General features: G+C 33.7%; 1 protein-coding gene across 2 annotated transcripts in view; it reads right to left on the bottom strand.

The window, feature by feature from the left end:
- Positions 1 to 21,935, bottom strand: part of LOC118199928 (putative sodium-dependent multivitamin transporter) — a 157,743-nt gene that overhangs the window by 24,287 nt on the left and 111,521 nt on the right. For both annotated transcript variants that reach the window (XM_035371811.2, XM_035371810.2), the window contains exons 3-6: positions 14,485 to 14,550; positions 13,647 to 13,766; positions 4,044 to 4,198; positions 1,472 to 1,612 (exon numbers count right to left, since the gene is read on the bottom strand). In XM_035371811.2, coding sequence (XP_035227702.1) covers positions 1,472 to 1,612; positions 4,044 to 4,198; positions 13,647 to 13,766; positions 14,485 to 14,550 — 482 coding nt within the window. The remainder of the gene's footprint in view (positions 1 to 1,471; positions 1,613 to 4,043; positions 4,199 to 13,646; positions 13,767 to 14,484; positions 14,551 to 21,935) is intronic.

Raw genomic sequence — 21,935 nt, 5'->3', positions numbered from 1 at the left:
AGAATCGCTACTCAGACTGAATCTGTATAGAGTACTCGTCCCCATTCATTGTCTCTCCAATTCCGGTGTTCCCGACACCACAGAGAACGCCTTCTCCGATGGGCAGGCGTTAGAGGTACACACCGTACAGGGCATCGTGCAAACAGACCACCACCGTGCAGTCTTCTGGCCACGGTAAAACGCGATATCGGTCGTCCAGTCGCCTGTGTCGTGTGTCTAGCGGTTTCTCCCGCTGTCTGCCGCCTGTTTCTTCTGGCCTGTAAGGCAATGTACCGGTCATCTGCGGGTGTGGTTCCTCATGGACGACCACTACTAAACCCCCGGATAGCTGTTCCTGTAGTTTGAAATTGTCTCGAAAGTCGTGAAACGATGCTGTGAGCAATTTCGAACTCTGCAGCCACACTTGTCACACTGCGGCCTTCCTCCAACTTCCCAATGATTCCACCACGGGTAAAAGCATCCACATGTCGTCTAACAGATTGATTATTCGCCATTTCTCGCTGAAGCAGCAACTCGGTGTGATTTTAACTGCTATGCGGCGTGCAATCTCTTTGCCAGAAATACTGATCTTACACCGACAACATGCTTTATACTACTCAGACACTCCCCCATTACGTCTACCTGCATATCTGCGCATGTGCTACCGTACATCACCTTACTTAATCTCCAGATTGGTCTTTCTGTCCGCTCTGCATCTTCGTTCAGCTGATATGCTAATTTTTCGACTTCGTCCTTAATTTTTGCACACCAGTGTATATCGGCAGTGTACGTATAAGAGAAATTTCAAGAACGCATTAAGGCAACAAGAAGTGTATTATTACGTTTAAAAATAGAAATGGAAAATTTTCAAATATATTCAGTTGCAATCAGGGGAATAAAGTTAAATAATATCTGAAAGGATAATTAGAAACGCATTTTTTTACGTATTCTGTTGCAAAATTTAAACGTTTTGTTAAAAAATGAACGTTTTTATCGATTTATGGGATTTTAAAATTTTTACATTTTAAAACTTTATTCTTACATTACTAAATTTACTAAATGATCTTTTTAAAAAAAAACATGACACTTAAAGAAGAAAATCTATATATGCACGGATTGTTGTACAAACACAATATCCAGTTAAATGATAATTTTGATCTAAAGTAAAATCTTGAGTATTTTTGCAGAAATATTGACTTATAAATGTAAATTTCCATTAAAAATAAATAATATAACTATATTTAGTTCACACAGTTATTTGCTTTACAACTATTTATCTCCTCCCTCCAAAAGTAAATGTTAACGGAAATTCTCGCTTACGAAAGTCAAACAAATTTTCACTACTCATCTTGCGGACGCCTAAGAATTTTTTTTTTTTTCCTGCTTTAGTATTAATTTTAAGTTGTTCTATTTTCAGACATAACACTTATGGTTTCTTAGTTGCAGGAAAAAATTGCATTCATTTGTCGCAGGAAAAAAATTAAGTACTTACGTGCGAGACCGAGATAAATTTTTGACTGTAAGTAATCTTTGTATTTGCACTTGATTGCCACCAAAAGCTGACATAGACAGAATGATACCTTGTATCATAAGGTTCCACACAGTATAACGAACTTCCGGGTCAACTTCAAAGCTATATAAAAAATTAAATCAATTCTACATAAACACTTGGAACACGATGCTTACTAAGTAAATTTTTCTCATTTTTAAAAGTCTAATTAGAATTGTAAGTGTGCTAGTTCTAGAGAAATAAAATGTGATATGTACTACACGCTATAACAAAAAAATCGGTGCACCAAGAAGGAGTTGTCCGATGGAGACAAAAATTTGTGAATAGGAAGATTGTGTACAGAATAGAAAATGATTAAAATTTCACATCATTTCAATGACTTATTTCAGAGTTACGCAGTTACAAAAAAAAAAAAAAAAAAAAAAAAAAAAACAAGCTCAATAAGGTGTTGTGTGTTGTAAGATTGTGTACAGAATAGAAAATGATTAAAATTTCAGATCATTTCAATGACTTATTTCAGAGTTACGCAGTTACAAAAAAAAAAAAAAAAAAAAAACAAGCTCAATAAGGTGTTGACCCACCTCTAGCCTAGATAAAAGCTGCCACACTGAGTGTCAGAGACTGATAAAGCTTTTGGATGGTCTCCTGTGATATTTCTTGACAAATTTGCTCCAATTGTCGGGCTAGGTCATCAAGATGCAATCGTCTTCTCATCATATCCCAGACATGCTCGGTGGCAGAGAGATCTGGCAATCTGGCTGACGAAGGAAGTGTTTGAAAAGCTGTAAGGCAGTTCAGTGGTCTGGCATTGCCTTCTGAAAAATAAGGTCAGGGCACTGCAAAAGAAACGGTAGCAAAATAGGTCTCAGAATGTCGTCCACGTACCGCTGTGCTGTATGTGTGCGTCTAATGACGACCAAAGGGGTCTGGCTATCAAAGGAAATGGCACCCCAGGGCATAACTCCTGGTTGAAGGTCTGTGTGGCGTGCAATAGTGAAAGCAGGATCGGCACGTTATTTTGGCCGTCTCCAGACACGTCTTTGATGATCGTCAAAACACAGCTGCAAGCGAGATTCGTCTCTAAAGATTATACTTTCCCATAAAACATCATTCCAACCTGATCGAGTTAAGCACCACTGTAATCTGGGTCGACTGTGGGCAGGCGTGAATGGCAGATGGCGTACCGCTCGGTACGAGCCTAGATTTCGCTCTATCAGCCGTCTGTAAATGGTCGGGGTGGACACTTGTATGCGATTCGCACGTCTGATGGTTGATAGCGGTGAATCAGGCGCTGTGACAGCTGATCTGACAATCACTCTGTCCTTCCGATCTGTTGTTGCCCTAGGTCGACCGCTACCATGATGACTCTAAAATCTGCCATTGTCCACCCATTCTTGCCAGCATCTAATCGCCGCATCGCTTCGACTCGTTATGACGACTGATTCTCCGATTTGCCCAACTTGCCTCTTTCAATCTAATGATACGACCTTTTTCAAACTCTGACAGTTGCTCGTAATGAGCTCGAATCCTGCGGTGAGGCATTTTTGCAGTCGTTGAAAAGTATCCTAAATCGCAATGCAACAAAAGTTTCTAACAACAGTTCAAGAACAGCTCCTTATATACTCCTTATTACTACTGCGCACGCAGTTACGATGCTCTGGGATCACACTATTCATTCATTGGAGACCAAATTTTAATTATTTGCATATTTGGTCAAAACATTTACGCACACGAAATTTCAAACCAATCGGATGATTCCTTCTCGGTGCGTCAAATTTTTTGTTAAAGAGTGTATAAACTAATTATAATCTTTACTTAAACAAGAGCAAATGATTACGCACTATTTTGTAAACATTATATTGAGTCTAAAGTAGAATCCATAAATTAATGCCTTATGCTTAGAAAAGGATGCATAAGAAGCATTTTGTGACTGATAAAGGAAAAGAACATATTTATAACTGAGATGGACAATATATAGTAATGACATTTTTCCATTTGAATATAATGAAGTCATCATATATAATTTTAACTAAACCTTAAAAAAAGACTTTACAATTATTTCTGAATTTTATCAAGAAACACAAGTTGTAAATCGAAATATTTGAAACTCGAAAAAACTTCATCAAGTGTTTATAATCTTTTACCTTAAAATGTTAATTTAAATTATATTATTATTGTCATAATATCGCCACATGAAAAATGGAAAAAAAAGGATTTCTTCTTATTTCACTTATTTTATTTGTTTATTGAAAGAAATTCAAATTTCTTGTAGCATTATATAGACAATGCTGGCTATAACGATTCTCGATATAACGACCTCTCTATTACACCAACCCATGCGAAATACGTCCAACTGATGAAAATATACCAAATCTCTTTCGTTACAACAATTACTCTTAAAGCGGCCTTCTTCAGAAGGATGCTTTATAGAGAGCATCAATTACATTCTGTTTTATTAATGAAACTAAGAATTTTAGTACACATTTGAAAGGTAATGATTTAAAATATACGATTCTTGAAACACGAGAAAGAAATATATGAAAGTACTGCTTACCCGGGTATCGTCAAACGACCTCCCTCATTTGCGATTCTGTACACGTTGTTGATACCTCCCAAATCAATGATACCTTTGATGAGGACAGCAAAGATGCCCAAGAACATGAGCAAGGCCTGGAATACGTCCGTCCAAAGAACAGCTTTCATTCCACCCTAAATATAACAAAGTAATTATTTAATTTCATATAAAACTCGAATTAGTTACCTGATTGTTATAGTTAATTAATTAGTTCCTTGTTTATCTGAACTTAATAGGACCATGATAGATCTCAAAAAAACAATTTTCATGAGATTTGTTTTTTAAGGCTATTAAATATATATTTAGTGCCTATTTATTTTTATTAAAACTAATATTCAGTATTCTTCTTATTTCACAGTATTTTATCTGTTTGTTCGAAGTAATTTAAACTTTTACATTCTAAATTTTAAAGCAAATTCTAAATTTAGTAATTAATTTAGTAAGATGCCTTAATTTAGTAAGTAGTGAAAATTTTAAAAGTAATTCTAATTTATGAATTCAGTATATTCTAAATTTCGTATTTCTAAATTCTCTGAAATTCAGAGAAAAAGAATACAATAACACAAGATCTAAGTACCGTAACTACTGATCTTCGAATAGCTAACACAGTTGCTGTTTCGCCTTTAAATAATGGACACATAATTTTCTTTAACTGAAAGTACACTTTTACCCCACTTGAGAGAATTATAATTAATTACCAGGTTTCATTAATCTATATCGAAAAAAATATGTTTAAAAATCAAGAAACTAAGTTAAAAATAACATTAAATAATATCAATATTTGCGACAGAACTTGAACAATATCATTGAGTTCAAACTCACGTAAAAACGTCGGTTAGAAAATTTTGCTTCTTGACAGAATTAATCTAGTAGACATCATCTGCTTTCACTGCTGTTATTCAATTTTTTTTTCTCTTTGGTATTTTTCATAGACATTTACGTTAATAGCTTGTGACTATAATTTTTTCATCGTTGTCTTGTAAACAAAACGGGTTCTTTGTTATTTTAAGACAAGGCCTGATTAATCTACAACCCAAATAATCTGCCCCCGGCTAAACGAGAGCTACTTATAACGAAAACAAAAACAAAAAACACTTTAATCCATTTTTAAAAAAATATTTATAAAATACACAACGCATATTTAACACACAACTGATGTTCAGGGAGACACTTGAGGTTATTTATATCTATACAATTTCATAAAACGATCCCAACTTATTAAAACAGAATTTTAAGAGTAGCTTGTATTTCGTTTTATGTTATGAATATAGATCTCGACCAGCTGTGCTGAATGTTTTTGACTTACCGTAAAGAATTCGGTTTAGTATCATGAATTTATGTTTAATGAGTGTTGCTAATTACTGCTTCGTGGTGGCAACCAATGTCTAGGAAATTATCACGTTTTTTCTGCAGTTTGCCGTCCAAAATATATTTCCATCTTTATATTCTGTGATTATAACCAAATTTCCTTTCACTATACTATTATATTATGACTCTGTGATAGTAACTAAATTTCCACTAATTATACTAGAAATCATTAAATCAGAATTTAGAAAACATGTATTTTAGAATTTCTGTGATAGTGGATTTAGAAAACAAATTCAAAACCTTCTAAAGCTTGATAACGTTATTTGAAGCCTCCCGGATAGAGCAGAATTTTGCTTTTCTTAAAACTATAAAATTTATTTCACAAACGCAGTGAATTTCTGAAAAATTGTGATGGAATTATCTTAAACTATAATTAATCTAGTCAGCATGATGTTGAAAGTAGAAAACAAAATTAAAATAGAAATTTAGAACATTATGAAGATATACTATTAAAATACTTATTAAAATTTTATGAAGAAGGTATAGATTGGACAAATACATGGAACAGAATTTCATTTAAATTTTCAGTAACAAATTTTAATGGATATTTGCGTAGTACTTGAGAGTTTCAATCTAATTTTTTTTTTTTTTATTTACAATGGCTTTCAAGCTTTTGCTCTATATCCGCAAACATAAAATTAAACTCATGTCATGATACAAATAGATATATTTGTTCCAAGCGGTGTGTCGGTCGAGGTACAATTTCAGATCGCTAAACAAGCTAAACTATTTTGTTTGCATTTAAATTATTATTATTGAATATTATAGCTAATACTTCGTTGCAGAGAAAAATAGTAGTTATGAGTATTTAGCGTTTTTTTATGAAAATCTCATTAAGAAATTCAAGATTAAAACCCTATAATCAAAAGCTTCTTTATAGTTAAATTGTATTGCTGAAGCAAATGGAAACAGGTATTCTATAAAAAAATAACTGCTATAACTCGCTTCTCCTATGTGTAATTGTTATATGGCATTCGTCTAAAATGCAATTCTTAAATAAATTAACTTCTGTCATACAAAAAAAATCTATTTTCAGTTAGCTCTTAGTACATAATTTATGCAATTTGAAATTTCTCGTGTGCAGATACTGCAATTTTTCAGTTGCATTCAGTTTAATAATTCGCAAAAGATGAATGAAACACCCGCATGGAATATATTCTCTGACTGCTTGATTATATCTGTTGCAAAAAACTTAGCGGAGGAAAAAACAAATCTACAGAGCTTTCCGTATTCAATAATTTACCTTCTGGTCTCTAGATGGCGCCACGGCAATATCTGAATTTGACGGTTTTCATGAGTTGGGTATCGCTGATAATGATTTTCTTTCATAAGATTTACCGATTCAGAATATATAATTCTGATATTATTTATGTTAATTTTTTAAATGCAAATTTAAATGTATATATATATATATAATTTTGAACAAAAAAATGCATCAAAATTTTAATTATAAATGTAACAAATATTTTTTGCAAAAATGCAACTCCGTTTGCAGCGAGCGTGAAGGACTTCCATGCAAAAGATGCAGTTTTCACGGTTGCTGTTGCTTGGAAACAGGTAAAAACACAATATTAGAGAAAGCGAAAATTGTCCCAAATGCCTGGAAGCAAAATTGTATAGAACGAAATGAAAATACTAATGATTTAATAATAACCGTTCTGAGTTTTTGAAAACAATCCAAAGTCTTCCCTCAAACAATCCATTAATCATGCTTTCAGAAACTGAAATCATTGAAGGAAACCGAAAGTGATAAAAAATGACCCAGTTGTTGAAGAATATACTGATGACGTCATAATTCAAAGTGGGTTAAATCTGCACGTGGAAAAAGAAATAGATAACGACCAAGATCACTTGACATAAGGCTGGTAAAGTGGAAGTATATTTGTGAAATTCGCTGAAAAAATTTTAAATTAGGTTATTGAAGAAATGATAAACATTCATATTTTACATACATTTTCTCCCCCCCCCCACACACAAAGAGCTGAATCTATGAAGAAATTTATTTGGAAAAATTTCATGTTCTGCCAATATTGATGACTTCAAAAGCTAATCAAATATAATTAAACTATGAACAAATTTATTTACTAATATTTATTAAATATGATTGCAGAACCACTGTATGTGTTTTTTCATTCCTCAAAACATTCAATTCACTTGTTCTGGCATTCCACAACTTTAGTCCGCTAATTTGGCATTGTTGGAAATTCTTCGACGAATTGTCATTTGCGCCGATGATTATCGACAAGGCTCCGAACATACCAGGTTATCGAACTTTTCTTCAGTTTAATTTTTATATCTATAACAGTTTTTACATTAAAAAAAATTTAAGAAGCTAGCAAGAATATTTCGGCAGAAATGACCGCATAAAGCATGTTTACGATCATTTGAAATGTACTATTATCTTTTCCTTTATTTATTATTTTCATATCAAAAATATATATAATTATAATAATTGTAAAAAGCTATGTAAGTGTTGCATGGGAAACAGCTAATAGTTTTCTTCCTATGTTCTGAAAAAAAGTGTCATGGTAGTTTATAGAAGAATGAGTGCGTTTAAGATAAAAAGCAAGTAAGCAAGCTGCTGCAAATTCAGTAAATATCCAATAATCCAGCCTTCGTATGAGTCTAGCAATGACAGGTATGGAATATCGGATGTATAAATAGTGTTTCAAAAATAATACTGTCAATGTTATTTAATGTATTGCAAGAGTAGGCAAAGGTTAAGCGAAACTACGTGTGTTAATTCTATATATTACATAAATCAAAACATAAATAAATTGTATTTCAGATTACACTCTAATAGTCTTAAAATTTTACCATTAAAGCATGACAAAAAATGATTTTTAATTAAAAATTTTGGAAGTGTATTACATAAAATTTTAGTGTTAAGAAGAAACAACATTGTGATCCTGGTATGCAGATTCCAGTTAGAGACCTGAAATTTTTACTTAAGTAATATTGGTAGACTTATTAGTTTAAGAATTAATTCTCCGAGATATAAAAACTTGTATTTAAAACGAGCCCTTCAAAGTAGCTAATTAAAATAGTAGGGGGGATTAGCTGAAATTATTTCATCGTAAATTAGCGAGACGCGGAAACTTAAATCGTATGTAATGGGAAGAAAAAAAAATCAATCACTTAAAACCTAACATTAATTTATTTTTAATCAATTTACTTTAGGAAGTATACTAGATTTTTTTGCTTGAAGCTTTTTCATGCAGCACTCTATCTAATATTAACATTTAAGTACTTTTAGGTTACTTCACATTTAAGTGTTTTATATAAGAATGCTTATATTTAAGTACTTTTTAGTATACAGCTGCAAATAAATAAAATAATTACTGTGCTGAACATGGACACTCATTAGTTTTTCAGTTTGGTTATTTATAAATGCGTTTTATGTTTCGTTAGCTTTATTAATAAACAAAATTAGTTGAATCTTATATTTGTCACGCTCTATTTTGTTCTCTGTTCACGGATTTACTAAACTTTTTAGTTGAGTAGTGTTGTTAATTTCAGTGTATTCATTAACTTTGAGTTCTCGTACTATGATTTTTCTTCCACTAAAAGAAAGATAAATGACCAGGACAGTAGAACGATAACGCGAAATTAAGCCATGCATAAAAGTAGCGAAAATTTCTGCCCCTTATATATGATTTACAATTGTTACGAAATGTACAGGCGCGGTAAGATAGCTAATTTCAGGTTCTTTACTCTTATATGTTTGTAAATTGTGCATCTTTTGCTTTAAAAATGATTGAATTATGTTGTTCTTACGTTCCGGTTAAGGTTTTTTATGCCTTTAGTAAATCTGTATGCAATATTTTTAGAATTATCAACAATTTTAAAGTTGTCTAAGTGCCGCTAAGCCTTTTTTTCTATGGCGGCCATTGACGTTTACATTTGAAACAGGAGACTAGTGGATTTGTTGCCAATCTAGAGAAACTTAGCTTCGCAACAACAAAGATAACGCATTCATTTATTATTGACAATTAAATCATGCTTAATTCTTTCTGGGATTTTTTCGAAGAAATAAGTGTTTAAGATTTACTTCGTAATTTTTAATATAGATATTTTGAGTTTTTATGTATTTTTGCCTTCTCGCGAAGTGAGAATTGAATTAATTAAATGAGAAATACTCAATCGTCTGTGAAAAACTGTTTCTTTTTTGTTTTGCTTGCTTAATTTCTTTTATACATGATTCTAGCTTTATTATAGTATTTGAATAGAACATGTGGCAACGATTAGATAATTCTATTCTTTAAATGATATAAATTTTGTGCATTATGAGTTATAATATGAACGAAATATATAAGTTAACTGTTATATAATTATTGGATTATATAACAGTTAACTTAGTTTCTGTTATATAAATATTATATAAGTTAACTGTTATATAATTATTAATACTGTTAAGTGAATCTAGCGCCAGAGTGTCGCTATGGTAAACAAACACTAGAGTGAATTTTAAAGAATGCATTTATTCTATTGTGGTTATGCGCTGTCGGCGAAGTAGATGCAATTCAATCCAATAAGTTTAAATGAAATTCAAGAAAAAATGCGTATAATTTAATATTCCGTACAAGGAAGTCATGTGGTGTACACATCAGATTTTTTGTTAATATAATGTGCACTCTTTTCTTTACGAAGACACCTGAAATGTATAAAATGTCAGATGTGTTCTCTTTTTGTAATCATTTAAACACGTGATTTTGAAGTGAACATCGAAAGCTTTAGTAAATTGCTTTAGTTGCACATTTATTTGAATTAAAATACAGTTTATCTAGTGTAAATACGGCTCCTGCCAAACGAAACAAGAACAGTGCTGGTTTGAAATTCAAAGTCATTCAGTTTGCGAAAGGAAATGGAAATTGTTTTGGAGTAAAATGTTTGCTGTTGGTGAAATCTCCATACAATAAATAGAAGGAAAAACGAAATCGCAGTAATTAATATGCTAAAGAATAAATGCGCTTTGCGTAAAGGAGAAACTAAAAGGCCTATCCTGGAATAAAATACTGCGAAATGGGTCTTAGAAAATCGCCAGAATGGATTAATTGTAATAATAAGCAGCGTACGTTTATCTGTCTTAAAATGAACAGAAAGAATGCAAATAAAAGTGAGAACTTTAACGCAACTTTGGGTTGGTGTAGTCGATTTATGGCATGGAATAATTTAGTTCTAAGAGGGGAAGAAAAAAAAAAAAAAAAATGAAAGTTTCGCGAAGCCTTCCTAAAAATTTGAACAACAAATTAATGCTTCTAGAAATATTTTATTGCCTTACGAAGGCAAAAAAATTATTTATTGCCACATATTGGAAATATGGATGAAATTCTAGTAATTTTTGATCTGATAGGAAATGAAACCATTGATGTGAAAGGAACAAAAACGGTGCACATAAAAACAACAGGTCACGAAAAATCGCAGTGTTTCACCTCACCATGGTGCTTTATTATTACAGTACAGTGAAAAATTAAAACCCATTTATTTTTAAAAGAAAGAAGATGCCGAAATATAATTTCCCAACACCAACACCAATTTAATGGTGTTTTCATTCATGTTCACGTGAGATGAAAACGGAAGTCTTTTAGTTTGCAACATATTCAGGTGTTGGTGTGCTTAATTATGGCAAAGCACATTAGGGCTATCTGCCTAAGGGGAGGGATGCCTTCATGGAGGAGTTTCTAGGGGAAACTGGCTCGTATATACGTTACACACGGGGAAAACCACGAAAACACCCATGCAGCCAGCCCGTTCGCGGGATTCAAACCTCGGACCAGTCGGGTAATTGTTATAAATATCGCTAAGTATAGCAACATTTTTACAGCCTCATTAAACATGAGAAATGTATATAGAAGATAATACTTATGCAGTTCTTGAATTTCCATTGCTCTGCAGCATCCACGTCTTCCGTTGTTTAGTTTTAAGTTTGACATGTCTGACCAAATTAATCAATTTCTAATGTTCTTAAGCATTAATAAAATGTAGAGCCTTACGCGTCGATCAGCAGTGATATACGGAAAGGCTAGAAATCCAGAAAATAAACCCAGTTTGACAACTTTTGAAATTATACTGTTAGACGCTTTCCTAACAAATTGTGAGATCATTTGAATTTCTGTAAAGTATATCTATTTCTTTGAATATCTATGTAACGAAGCATGAATGACAGCTGCCAGGACCATATTAAAGTCACCAGTTTAGTAGATTTTGACCTTCCGAAATCTATCGTATTCAGATATACTTTTAATTTAGGGATTCAAGAAAATCTACAGCGTTGCCGAAATTCTGAAAACACTATGACCCTTTCTTAACGCAGTTTAGCTGGGCACCAACAAATTTTCGGATGTATTGATATAGCATGGTTAACCTAGTAACCAAATGGTCCATAGAAAATGATGTCAAATGTAAAATATGTTTTTATTTTGTTGTTGTTGCCTTGTCCATATTACATGGAACAGTGGTTGCCTGGGCCTTCACCAAAGAGAGATTGGACTACCACCATTTTGAGGAAGAGCATCCTGGGGGGATCCGGGGGTCTCCCACCCTTCTCCCCTTTCACCGATTCACACGAGAGGACTTTCAGCTTTCCGCATATTTAGAGTGTCGCCATTCCGCACCCACACTATACATTTACAAACAGCCATGTCTTCTCCGGGATTCGAACCCAGGCCCTTCGGTACCGTAGTAGATTGCCTTAACTATTACACCGTTCTGGGTGATGCGTTTTTACATTACACAAAGAAAAAGAACATGATGCACTATTAAGTACCTCCGGTGAAGATTTGTTTATGATTACCTTGTTCAAATGATCACTAATCTGTATATTATGCAATCGAATACATGAATATTGTGTTTGTGCTGTGACCAAACCATATTCTTTTGTTTCAAAAATTTGTATCAAGCATTTAAATTTCATATGGCTCTCTTTGACGATTCCTGTTTAAATATCCTTTTGGATTGCGATTATGAATATATAAAGAGTCAGAGCTTATTTCCGCTTTCGAGCATCTCTAGAACAAGAATTCACAAATTGTTAAGTTTGGTGAAGGCGCCAGTATTTGAGATCACCAAATAGTAATATAAGGGAGAAATTTCATTTGGATTTGCAATAAAGTTAAAAGAGACAGAGAAAGGCAGATATTTACAATCAGGAATGTCTCATAGGATTCGAAAAGAGAATTTCCTCTGTACTTGGCGAGAATGTTCTTCCTGTAAAGTGTCTAATATGATACTACATTACCATCATAGTCCTACATTACCCACAACAAATGGCACATCATTGTTATTCTATTTCACACAAAAAATCATGATTTCTCTGGTTTTTTCCCTTGTTTATTTGTTTGTTTAGTTGATTTTGATAAATTACGTGAGAGATATTTGTCTGAGTGAAGAATTTTCTAATGAAAGCTGACTCATATTCACTCTACGCATAGAACATGTTAAAACACCCGTAAAATCGACTAGACCGTAGTCGTAAAGACCTGAACACGAGTCGAACTACCAGTGTTCAGCAGGCTTAATCACATTACCACTAGCGAGTCCATTTTATAGTGAATAGAGTATTCTTTAAACCCTGTACAATGGATTAAATTATGATGAATCGAATATCTTTAAAGGTTCTGAAGACTGATCTGTCGAAAACAAGATTTACGACTGAACATCTCGTGGAAGGAATACTAACAGTTTTTTGGTTTGATTTGATTTATGTAATTATGGCAAAGCCTCGGGGGCTATCTACTTAAGAGGACGGATGCATTCGTGGAGGACTTTAAGGGAAACTGACTCGCATATACGTTACGCATGGGATAAACCACGAAAACGCCCAAGCAGCCAGCCCGTTCGGGGGAATCGAATCTCGGCTGCTGGTTTGATCAACAGTTTTTTCGGGGATGCTAAGGAATATATTTGAATACATTTTATAAAGATTTAATATAAATTATCTCTTAAATTTTATAATGCCCTTCGGCAGCTAAATAAATTTATTAGGTATTTATTGGGTAATTATCAATTTATGAGGAATTGTTGATGTTAGAAATTCTCTTCATTGTCAAATGCTACGAGGTCTAGATTCTAAAAGCGCATGCTTTTTCTGTTCAGAAAACTTAAAAATATATGGAATAATAGAAAAAAAAGAGAGTTTCCTGGCTTTAAAAATTAAGAGTACAGTACATATATATTTATCATAAAACAACTTCCATAAAAATGTAAAATACATACCAATGTACAGTAAAATGTGCAGACCACTCCAATAGAGATTACCGACAACCACGTGGAAAGATTTGTGACGGCACTCAAGGCAAGAGCTGGTGCATACAATACCACAGACATATAAAGAATCTGCTCGTAAAAAAGAAAAAAACAAGAGTATTACTTTAATTCGATTTTATAGGAATAAAGCTATTTATTATTTAAATAACTCTTTTAGTTTATTTAGTAATAAAAACAGAATGCCCTACAAATTAAGAAATATGCATTATGAGTTCGCGAATTTCGAGAAATCTACATTTTTTTGTTATCCGTCTCGGTAACTTATCCAATGTATTTATAACTCCTATTATGGTTTCGTATTCTTATTGGTAAAAGATCATTATTTCTTTATATTTTTTTTTGGTATGTCTGCAGTTTATGTGTCCATCCTTTGCGCCTTATGCTGCAATTGTGATAAAAAAATAACTTCTTTATCCCTTATAGGAATTTGCGATGAGGAATCGTATAAAAGAGTAACTTCTTTAAACAAAATACCATTTCTAGATTTAATCGAAAATTAAGTGAAGAAATATTAATTTAACTTCGACGTTTATTGAAACACCCGAGTAACTTTTAGGCGTGTAAATTTGTAAATACTGTTATTCTTGAAAGCTGGTGGTTCTTCATTGTCTCAGCAATAATCCGAAACTTTGCCAACTGGGCTGCCGAGTTTTGAGAAGTTTAACTAATTGGCAGTCAGTTGAAATTTCATAATTTAAAAATTTCACATTTTAAATAAAAACGCAGGCGTAATTTTGGAGTTACTATATGAATGAATAATAAAATGAATAAGCAATATTTTTCTTACCATTTGTACAACGAAAGCTAATGAGCAGAACGTTCGAGCAAATTTCCCAAATCTCCTCTCTAAATACTGAAAAGAAAATAAATATCTTTATATTAATTTTCCCACTGATTAATGTACTTCATTCCTTACTTGCAGTGTCTAGTTATTTTATAAAACGATATAAATAGTATTAATTCTAGAACAAATGAATACAAGAATAACAAATATTAAATTTAATATAGTAAATTATAAAAATTTCATCTCTTCAGCAACAATAATCATTACTAACATAGATATCAAATTTAATCACTTTTAAATTTAAATCATATTGAAGAAAACCATATGAAGCGGAAATAAAGACGCAATTATGTATTGGACATAAAAAAATTAACAAAGGAGTAAATACTGATAATTATTTTTAAAAAATGAAGAAAGTAAGGAACACGTGCAAAGTGCTCATCGTTAAGCGTTATTAATTACGCAGATAAGCCTGCTACGAAAAAAAAAAATTTAAGATGCTTTTGCCATTTTAAATTTCAGATTTCCATTTTCTATTTCCGGTTTATAATTAAAAACTCCATACATCATATGCTTTTTCAGAAACTTTAATCGTTTTTCGTGAATTAAACATACCTATATTTTTTCCTTATGATTATAATGTTCAATTAAAGCAGTGCTAAGCAGTTCACATGCTAAACAATAACAAAGCAGAGTTGCCATCTCATCGGAACGGTGGTTCGTGATTCTGACTGCCGTACCTAAGAGCCCGGGTTCGATTCCCGCAGAAAGCATGGATATTTGTAAATGTATAATGTCTATGCGGTATGGGGTACACTAAATATGCGGCGAGCCGAAAGCCTTCTCGAGAGGTTGCTAGTACGGGAAAACGGTTGGGAGACTATCGGACCCGTCTTCCCGAGGGCTGTTTCTCAGAATTAGAGGCGTAATGAGCTGAAGTAGGGCTGTCTCGCGCATAGAGCTCAGGGCTGTTGTTAACGCATTTGACTCCTAGCCTCGATGAATGTCTTGTGCTTGTACTAACCATCGTCAAATAGGTGAGATTAGTAGCAACAAAGCAGATTTGAGCCATGTAGTTGGAATAGAAATACGCTAGTCCTGAAGATGAAGTTCCCACGAAGTTCCTATCTCCTCTGAAGGCGGTAGACTTGTATTCAAATCTAGTCCAGTCTAAGATTGCCTTCTTTATTAATTTTTTTTTCTACAATGGCTGGCACTTGCCTATAACGGCATTGGCCGCTACTAAGGCCAGAAATGGTGACCATTGTACTGTGGAGGCACCTAATATGTGGCCATCGCTACCTCCAATGAAAGGACAGACAATTTTACATCCATGTCTTCTTCGGGATTCGAACCCGGCTTTTCGGTGTTGCAGTCAAGCTCCCCTAATCACTATACCGTCTGGGCGGCATTTTAAAGCTTACGCAGCTTTAAATATAATACGGATATCACTGAATAAAATTCGGAGAACGTGATGCGGATATCACTGAATGGTTTAATATAGATTTACTACTCTAACAAACTCTACAAGTGGTGCAAAATTACAACACCTACATCCTTCGGAACATAAAATACATTATACATTATATATAATACATAAAAATTATACATGATACATAAAAATGAACATGAAAAGTTACTACTTTCAATATCTAAGCAAATTATTACTGCCTTGAGAAATAATTTAATCAAACAAATATTAAATATAGGGTCTAATATAAATACACTAAATATGCACTAATATGTAGTATGCATACCCTACATATTAGTGTATACTACATATTAGTATACACTAATATGTAGGGTCGTTCTCTCTTGTTCCACATAAATTAAATTAGATCCTGCAATGAACTGGCGAATTCTCGCACAGGCGTGAAAAACTACCAAAGCAGAAGAAGGGTGAAAAATAATCCTTCAAATCAATTCAAAATAGTTAACAGAATGGCACGGTCTTCGTGCGTTACAAAAGCACCGTCAGACTTGCGGTGAAACTAAAAACGTAGAATATAATTCAAGTCAAACCTAAAATAAGTAGTGCTAGATAGCACTTAAGTTACGCCTAACAGGTGGACTCACAAGAACCTAACAGGCGTGATAATAATTCCGATATGGCCAACAAGCTTACTAGCGTAACAGGAAATAACGACTTAATGTGCGCTGGCTAGCGAAAGCAGACTCTGAATAAACTCAGAGACCGTTTAAATATGCATTTCACTTAGCTTTAAATTTACATCCTGGAGAGAAAATGTGAGGGGAAGTTCAGATAAAGGTATCAACTTAAAATAACTCTATTATGCAAAATAAGGAAAACCCTACAATATTTGTGTTTGAAAAATTTAGTAATCTAGTACTTTTACATTAAGTTCGCAAATATATTCTGCAAAAAGGAAGTTTAGTTTACTTTTTAAAACACGAGCATATATAACTAATAGAGATAAAATATTTAAAATTAAAACATTTAAATTAATATAGTTAATTTAATATATTGATCTGATAGTATATAATTGCTATTTAATATTTACATTCGTTTTAGTGACGAAATTGGTCTAATGTTCATGGTCTGGGTAGTAGCAATTGAAATAGAATTATAAATGTTTAAAATATCATTCAAAAATTGAAAATTTATTTTATGTTGCTAAATGTGGTACAAAAGTGTAGTATTATAATATTAATGGAAAATTAATGATGAGATGTTGAGCTAAAATCTTTTAAAATCGAGTGTCTGCCAGACTGCATAAGGATCAACATGCGCAGCAATTTGCTAGTATTAAGTAAAGCAAAGCAATACACGATTTAAAAATAGGATATAAGTAAAGGAGTAGAAATATTAAGCTGCAAATGTCTATTGGCCTTCCATTTCCTGAATAAATTCTCCTAATATTTCTCTAGAATTTATAGAGTCAGCTATATTTTTCTTAATTTTAGTTTACAGCTTACAAAATAGCATTCTTTACATTAAATAACTGAATTATTAAAATATTGTTCAAAATAAATATGCTGTTGCCGTTTCTTTTAGCTTTGATGACAGCTGACACATCACAGCATCATCTGACTTTCTGGTTCAAAGTAAATGTATAGAACATCTTCAGTATTTAGACTGTTCACAAAACATTAGCTTTAATTTCTACCAGCTAAAGGTAAATCTAACATTGTAGAGACATTAGGTATTTTTTAAAGCAAGAGATATTGAAAAATTAGCAACGCCTTCGACGGGAATCGGACCGAGGATCTCTGGAATACGCGCCCACGAAGGCACGCCAAGAAGGCGGGAGAAATACCTTATAGCATAACTACTGAATCATAAATTTTCAGGTTGCTTAACTGCAATAAATTACATTTAATTAAGAAAAAAGTGTAATGCAATTGGTTTGGTTTTATATTTGGGCAAAGCCTCGAGGGCTATTTGCCTAAGAGGAATGCGTTTTTGGAGCATTTTCTAACTGGCTCGTATACACGTTACACATGGGAAAAACCAGGAAAACGCCCATGCAGCGAGCCCATTCGTGGGATTCGAACCTCAGGACCGAAGTACCACTATTCAGCGACTGTACCGCTCGGCCGCTTATAATGAGATGTTGCCTTCGAAATAAATTTAAAGGTAAATTCACAACTACGATTTATATAGCTATTAATAAATAAAAACAAGAACACACAATATTGTATTTCTTCCCGAGATTTAAAATTACAAAAAGCCAAAAATTGTTAAAAGGAATACGAAGTTGTTTTAGAATTGCAAAGAAAGAGAAGTTATTAAAATCTTTGAACGTATTGTCAGTTGTATTAATGTTCAATGAATCGATAAAAAGATAACAGTAATTTACTTTGTTAATCAATAAGAACAATTTTTTGTAATTTGTGGCCTTAAAGAAAAAGCTTTTTCTAGTTTTCTTAATCAACAAAATCTCATAATCATTATTCTTAATAAAAAATAAATTTGAAATGTTATGTGAAGTACAGTATAAGAAGATTGTGAGCTTAAATTTATTCTTTAATAAAATATAAGGTTGTTTCCTTCTAATCTGTAGTGGGCCCATTAAGCGGCTGAGCGGTAAAGTCGCTGATGGTAGTTCGGTTCGAGATTCGGATCCCGCGAACAGGCTGGCTGCATAGACATTTTCGTGGCTTTCCCCTTGTGTAACGTGTATACGATCCACTTTCCCTTGGAAGTCCTCCACGAAGGCATTTCTCCCCTTAGGCATATAGCCCTCGAGCTTTGCCATAATCACACGCACATACTTCTGTATTGCTCAAAAGGCTACGTAACAAATTACAAATGACGTTATAAATTTTGTATTTTGTGGTAGAAAACTATTTTCTTAAAATTACAATGCAAAACATGTTGCTTAGTCTTTTTCTTTTGTCACCAAATATTAATATTCTACTCTGCAAAAAAGTTTCATATTTATTGGATTTTTGGATCTCGTCCATGGCTTCAACGACAAATTTATGAAGCAGGAGGGAGGGGCACCCTACGTAACTTTTGGGGGACCTGTATCTAAGGATATAGGTTATCCTTCGATTTTTAAATTAACTAGCCTGATTTTAAACTTACTTTAACTAGCCTAGCTTAACTTTAAATTAACTAGCCTAACTAATTCATTCGGGAGTCTCTTAGAACTCGGGTCCGCTCGCGATTGTAACATGCGGAACTCCATAAATAATATGCCTCTGCATGGCTTCTGCATGGACCTGCCTTTACTTTCCTTCTGCATGGCCCTTCCTTATAAATTCACAGCACTGACGATTTGTAAATTGCTCCATTATGTGTATTTCGCAGATAGCATGGTATGCACCGATCAGTCGTAAAGTTCTTCATTAAGTTAGTTAAACTGCAAGTGAGAGAGCTATTTTTTTTATGAATTATCTATTCAAACTTTGAAAAGTGTTTATACTAATACATGTGAAACATAAAGTGTTGAATAGGTGAATGAAATATTTATTCCTTAAAGATTATGAAGAAGATACAAGGAACTTTTGTTGAAATGATTCTGTAGTTTGAAAAATACATGAAATGCTTAAATAAAAAAATCGAAAGTATTTTAAAATACACGATTCATATTCCATTATTAAAACAAGAATATTAGAATGTATTGTTTTATAGCAGACCCTAGATAGCATAAATCTAAACGTAAAATTTGCACATTGAATGATTATAAGGAGCAAAATACATTAAGTGATTGAAACAAAATTCAAAAAAAAAAAAAAAAATGCAACTCGAACGGAATAATTTTTTAAATTCAAAAATTGCGTAATACTGCCTCGTATGGTTCCCATTCTCACTTACCTAATGTTCAGTCTAGGTTTTCGAACCGAAGGTCTGTTCTCTACGACTGTACTGCTGACTAAAATTTATCATGGCGTAACGTATATTTTTTAAATTTTATAACAATTGTTTTAATTTAATTATACTTCAGTATCGATTCTTGTTTCAACTTACAATTCTCTACCAGAAACGAGTTTTTAGAATCGCGTTGAATGCAAGTGAGTAAGAAGTAGTATTTAAGGAATGCTCAACTTATTTCGAAAAAGAGAACTAGGAAGCCTGAGTAGGGCGTGTTTGTCTTCGGGCTAAGTCCCTATAGAAGCTGTTACGCTCGGCCATATATTAGTGCCTTTAAATATTCGCCGGCTATTATAAATTAAGGGCCAACTACGTTATATTTGTGTCAACTTCGGCTAAGTCTCTTAGTTAGTTCTAATCTAGTTCTCATTTCTTATTTTGATTTCAAGCCCGAGTGGAAGCATTGTTGTAAGCCCGAATCAGGGGCCAGCTGTTCATCTTATTTTGAGTGAAATAGAGGGTAGTTAACCCTTCTTGAGTTTACGACCTGTGTTAATTGAACTCAGCGATAAGTCGCTTTACAGTTCCCTAGGTTCCTCGACATTTACTTTATTAGAATAAGAGTGAGGAACTCTACAATGGAATGAACTAATTATGCATGGATAATTATTAATCTAATGAATTATTAAGTATGTAGTACCGAAGCCTAATTAATGATTTACACTCATGTCCATAAATTAAAGATAATTCGGAGTCACGCGGAAATCGAACTCTAAAATATATATATCACCTGTAAAATCACTACACACATCTTCAAGAATCATATGCAAATTTCAGGAAGTAACCAGATGACACCGATGGTACGTCACAATGACGAGAGTGTAAGAGAGGGATATATGAGGAATACATGCAAAGAAGTAAAATTGTTCGCAGGCGCTTTATAAGCATTTCAGAGCAATAACCCAATAGTTATGACACAAAGGACGCGTTTGGATGATTTTTTACGTGGTAAAATTATCGGCCGTCTGGAATGTGGGCGTACCCAACCAGAAGTATCAGACGAACTTGGAATTGCCCAGAGTGTCATCTCCAGGCTTTGGCAACGATTCCAAGATGATGGTAATGTGAGTAGACGTTACAGGTCGCTCCAGAGTTACAACGCCGAATGAGGACCGGTATTTGGCAGTTACTGCCAAAAGAAACAGGCGGAGCACAGCCTCAGACCTGTCTCGTCAGCTCTCTTCAGCCAGTGGTACGACAATTTCAAGGCAAACTGTGTACAGACGCTTAGGGCAGATTGGTCTCTATGCTCGTAGACCTATCAGATGCGTTCCATTTACTGCAACTCACTGTCGCCTGCGGTTAGCCTGGAGTAGAGAGCATGCATTGTGGACACCGCAACAGTGGGCTTGTGTGATGTTTTCCGACGAGTCCAAGTTTAGCTTGCAGTCTGATTCTCGCCGGACTTTCACATGGTACCCGTTACCACCAAGAAAACATCATTGAACGACACCGTTACGGTGGTGCAGGACTGCTCGTTTGGGGTAGAATTATTCCGGGTTCCAGAACTGACCTTCATGTTCAAATTTGAACAATGACAAGCCAAATCTATCGGGACGTCATTCTGGAACAACATGTAGGTTTGTTTCGGGGCGCCATGGGCGCACAATTTGTGTTTATGGATGACAAAGCCCATCCTCACCGTGCAAACATTGTAAGCGAATGCCTTCAATCGAAGGATATCACCCGTATGGACTGGTCAGCATCCTCACCGGACTTGAATCCAGTACAGCACGTGTGGGACATGCTTGGCCGACGAGTTGCAGCCCGTCAATCTCCTCCTACATGTCTACCGGAATTTCGGAGAACATTGCTTTTTGAGTGGTGTAATATCCCCCAAGACCAGATCGATAGTTTCATACTCAACATGCCTAGGCGTTGTACGGACGGTATTGCATCGTCTGGGAGACATACAATGCATTAACAATCATACAAACCATGTAATATTGGTTTTTTGTAAATAGGTTTTTTTTTTTTTTGTAATTTGCTCCAGGGAGAAAAAATCGCTAATTTTTTTAATAATATCAAACATACAGCATCTTTTTTTGCTCTTTACCTTTTTTTTAATAAATAAGCTTTACAAATAAGTCAAATTTGTTTTGCTTCTAACTCT

Source organism: Stegodyphus dumicola, chromosome 8 (assembly GCF_044657685.1).
Source record: "Stegodyphus dumicola isolate Sdum_Otavi_A_Nest chromosome 8, ASM4465768v1".
Lineage (NCBI taxonomy): Eukaryota > Metazoa > Arthropoda > Arachnida > Araneae > Eresidae > Stegodyphus > Stegodyphus dumicola.
This window is presented reverse-complemented; position numbering and strand designations above follow the sequence as displayed.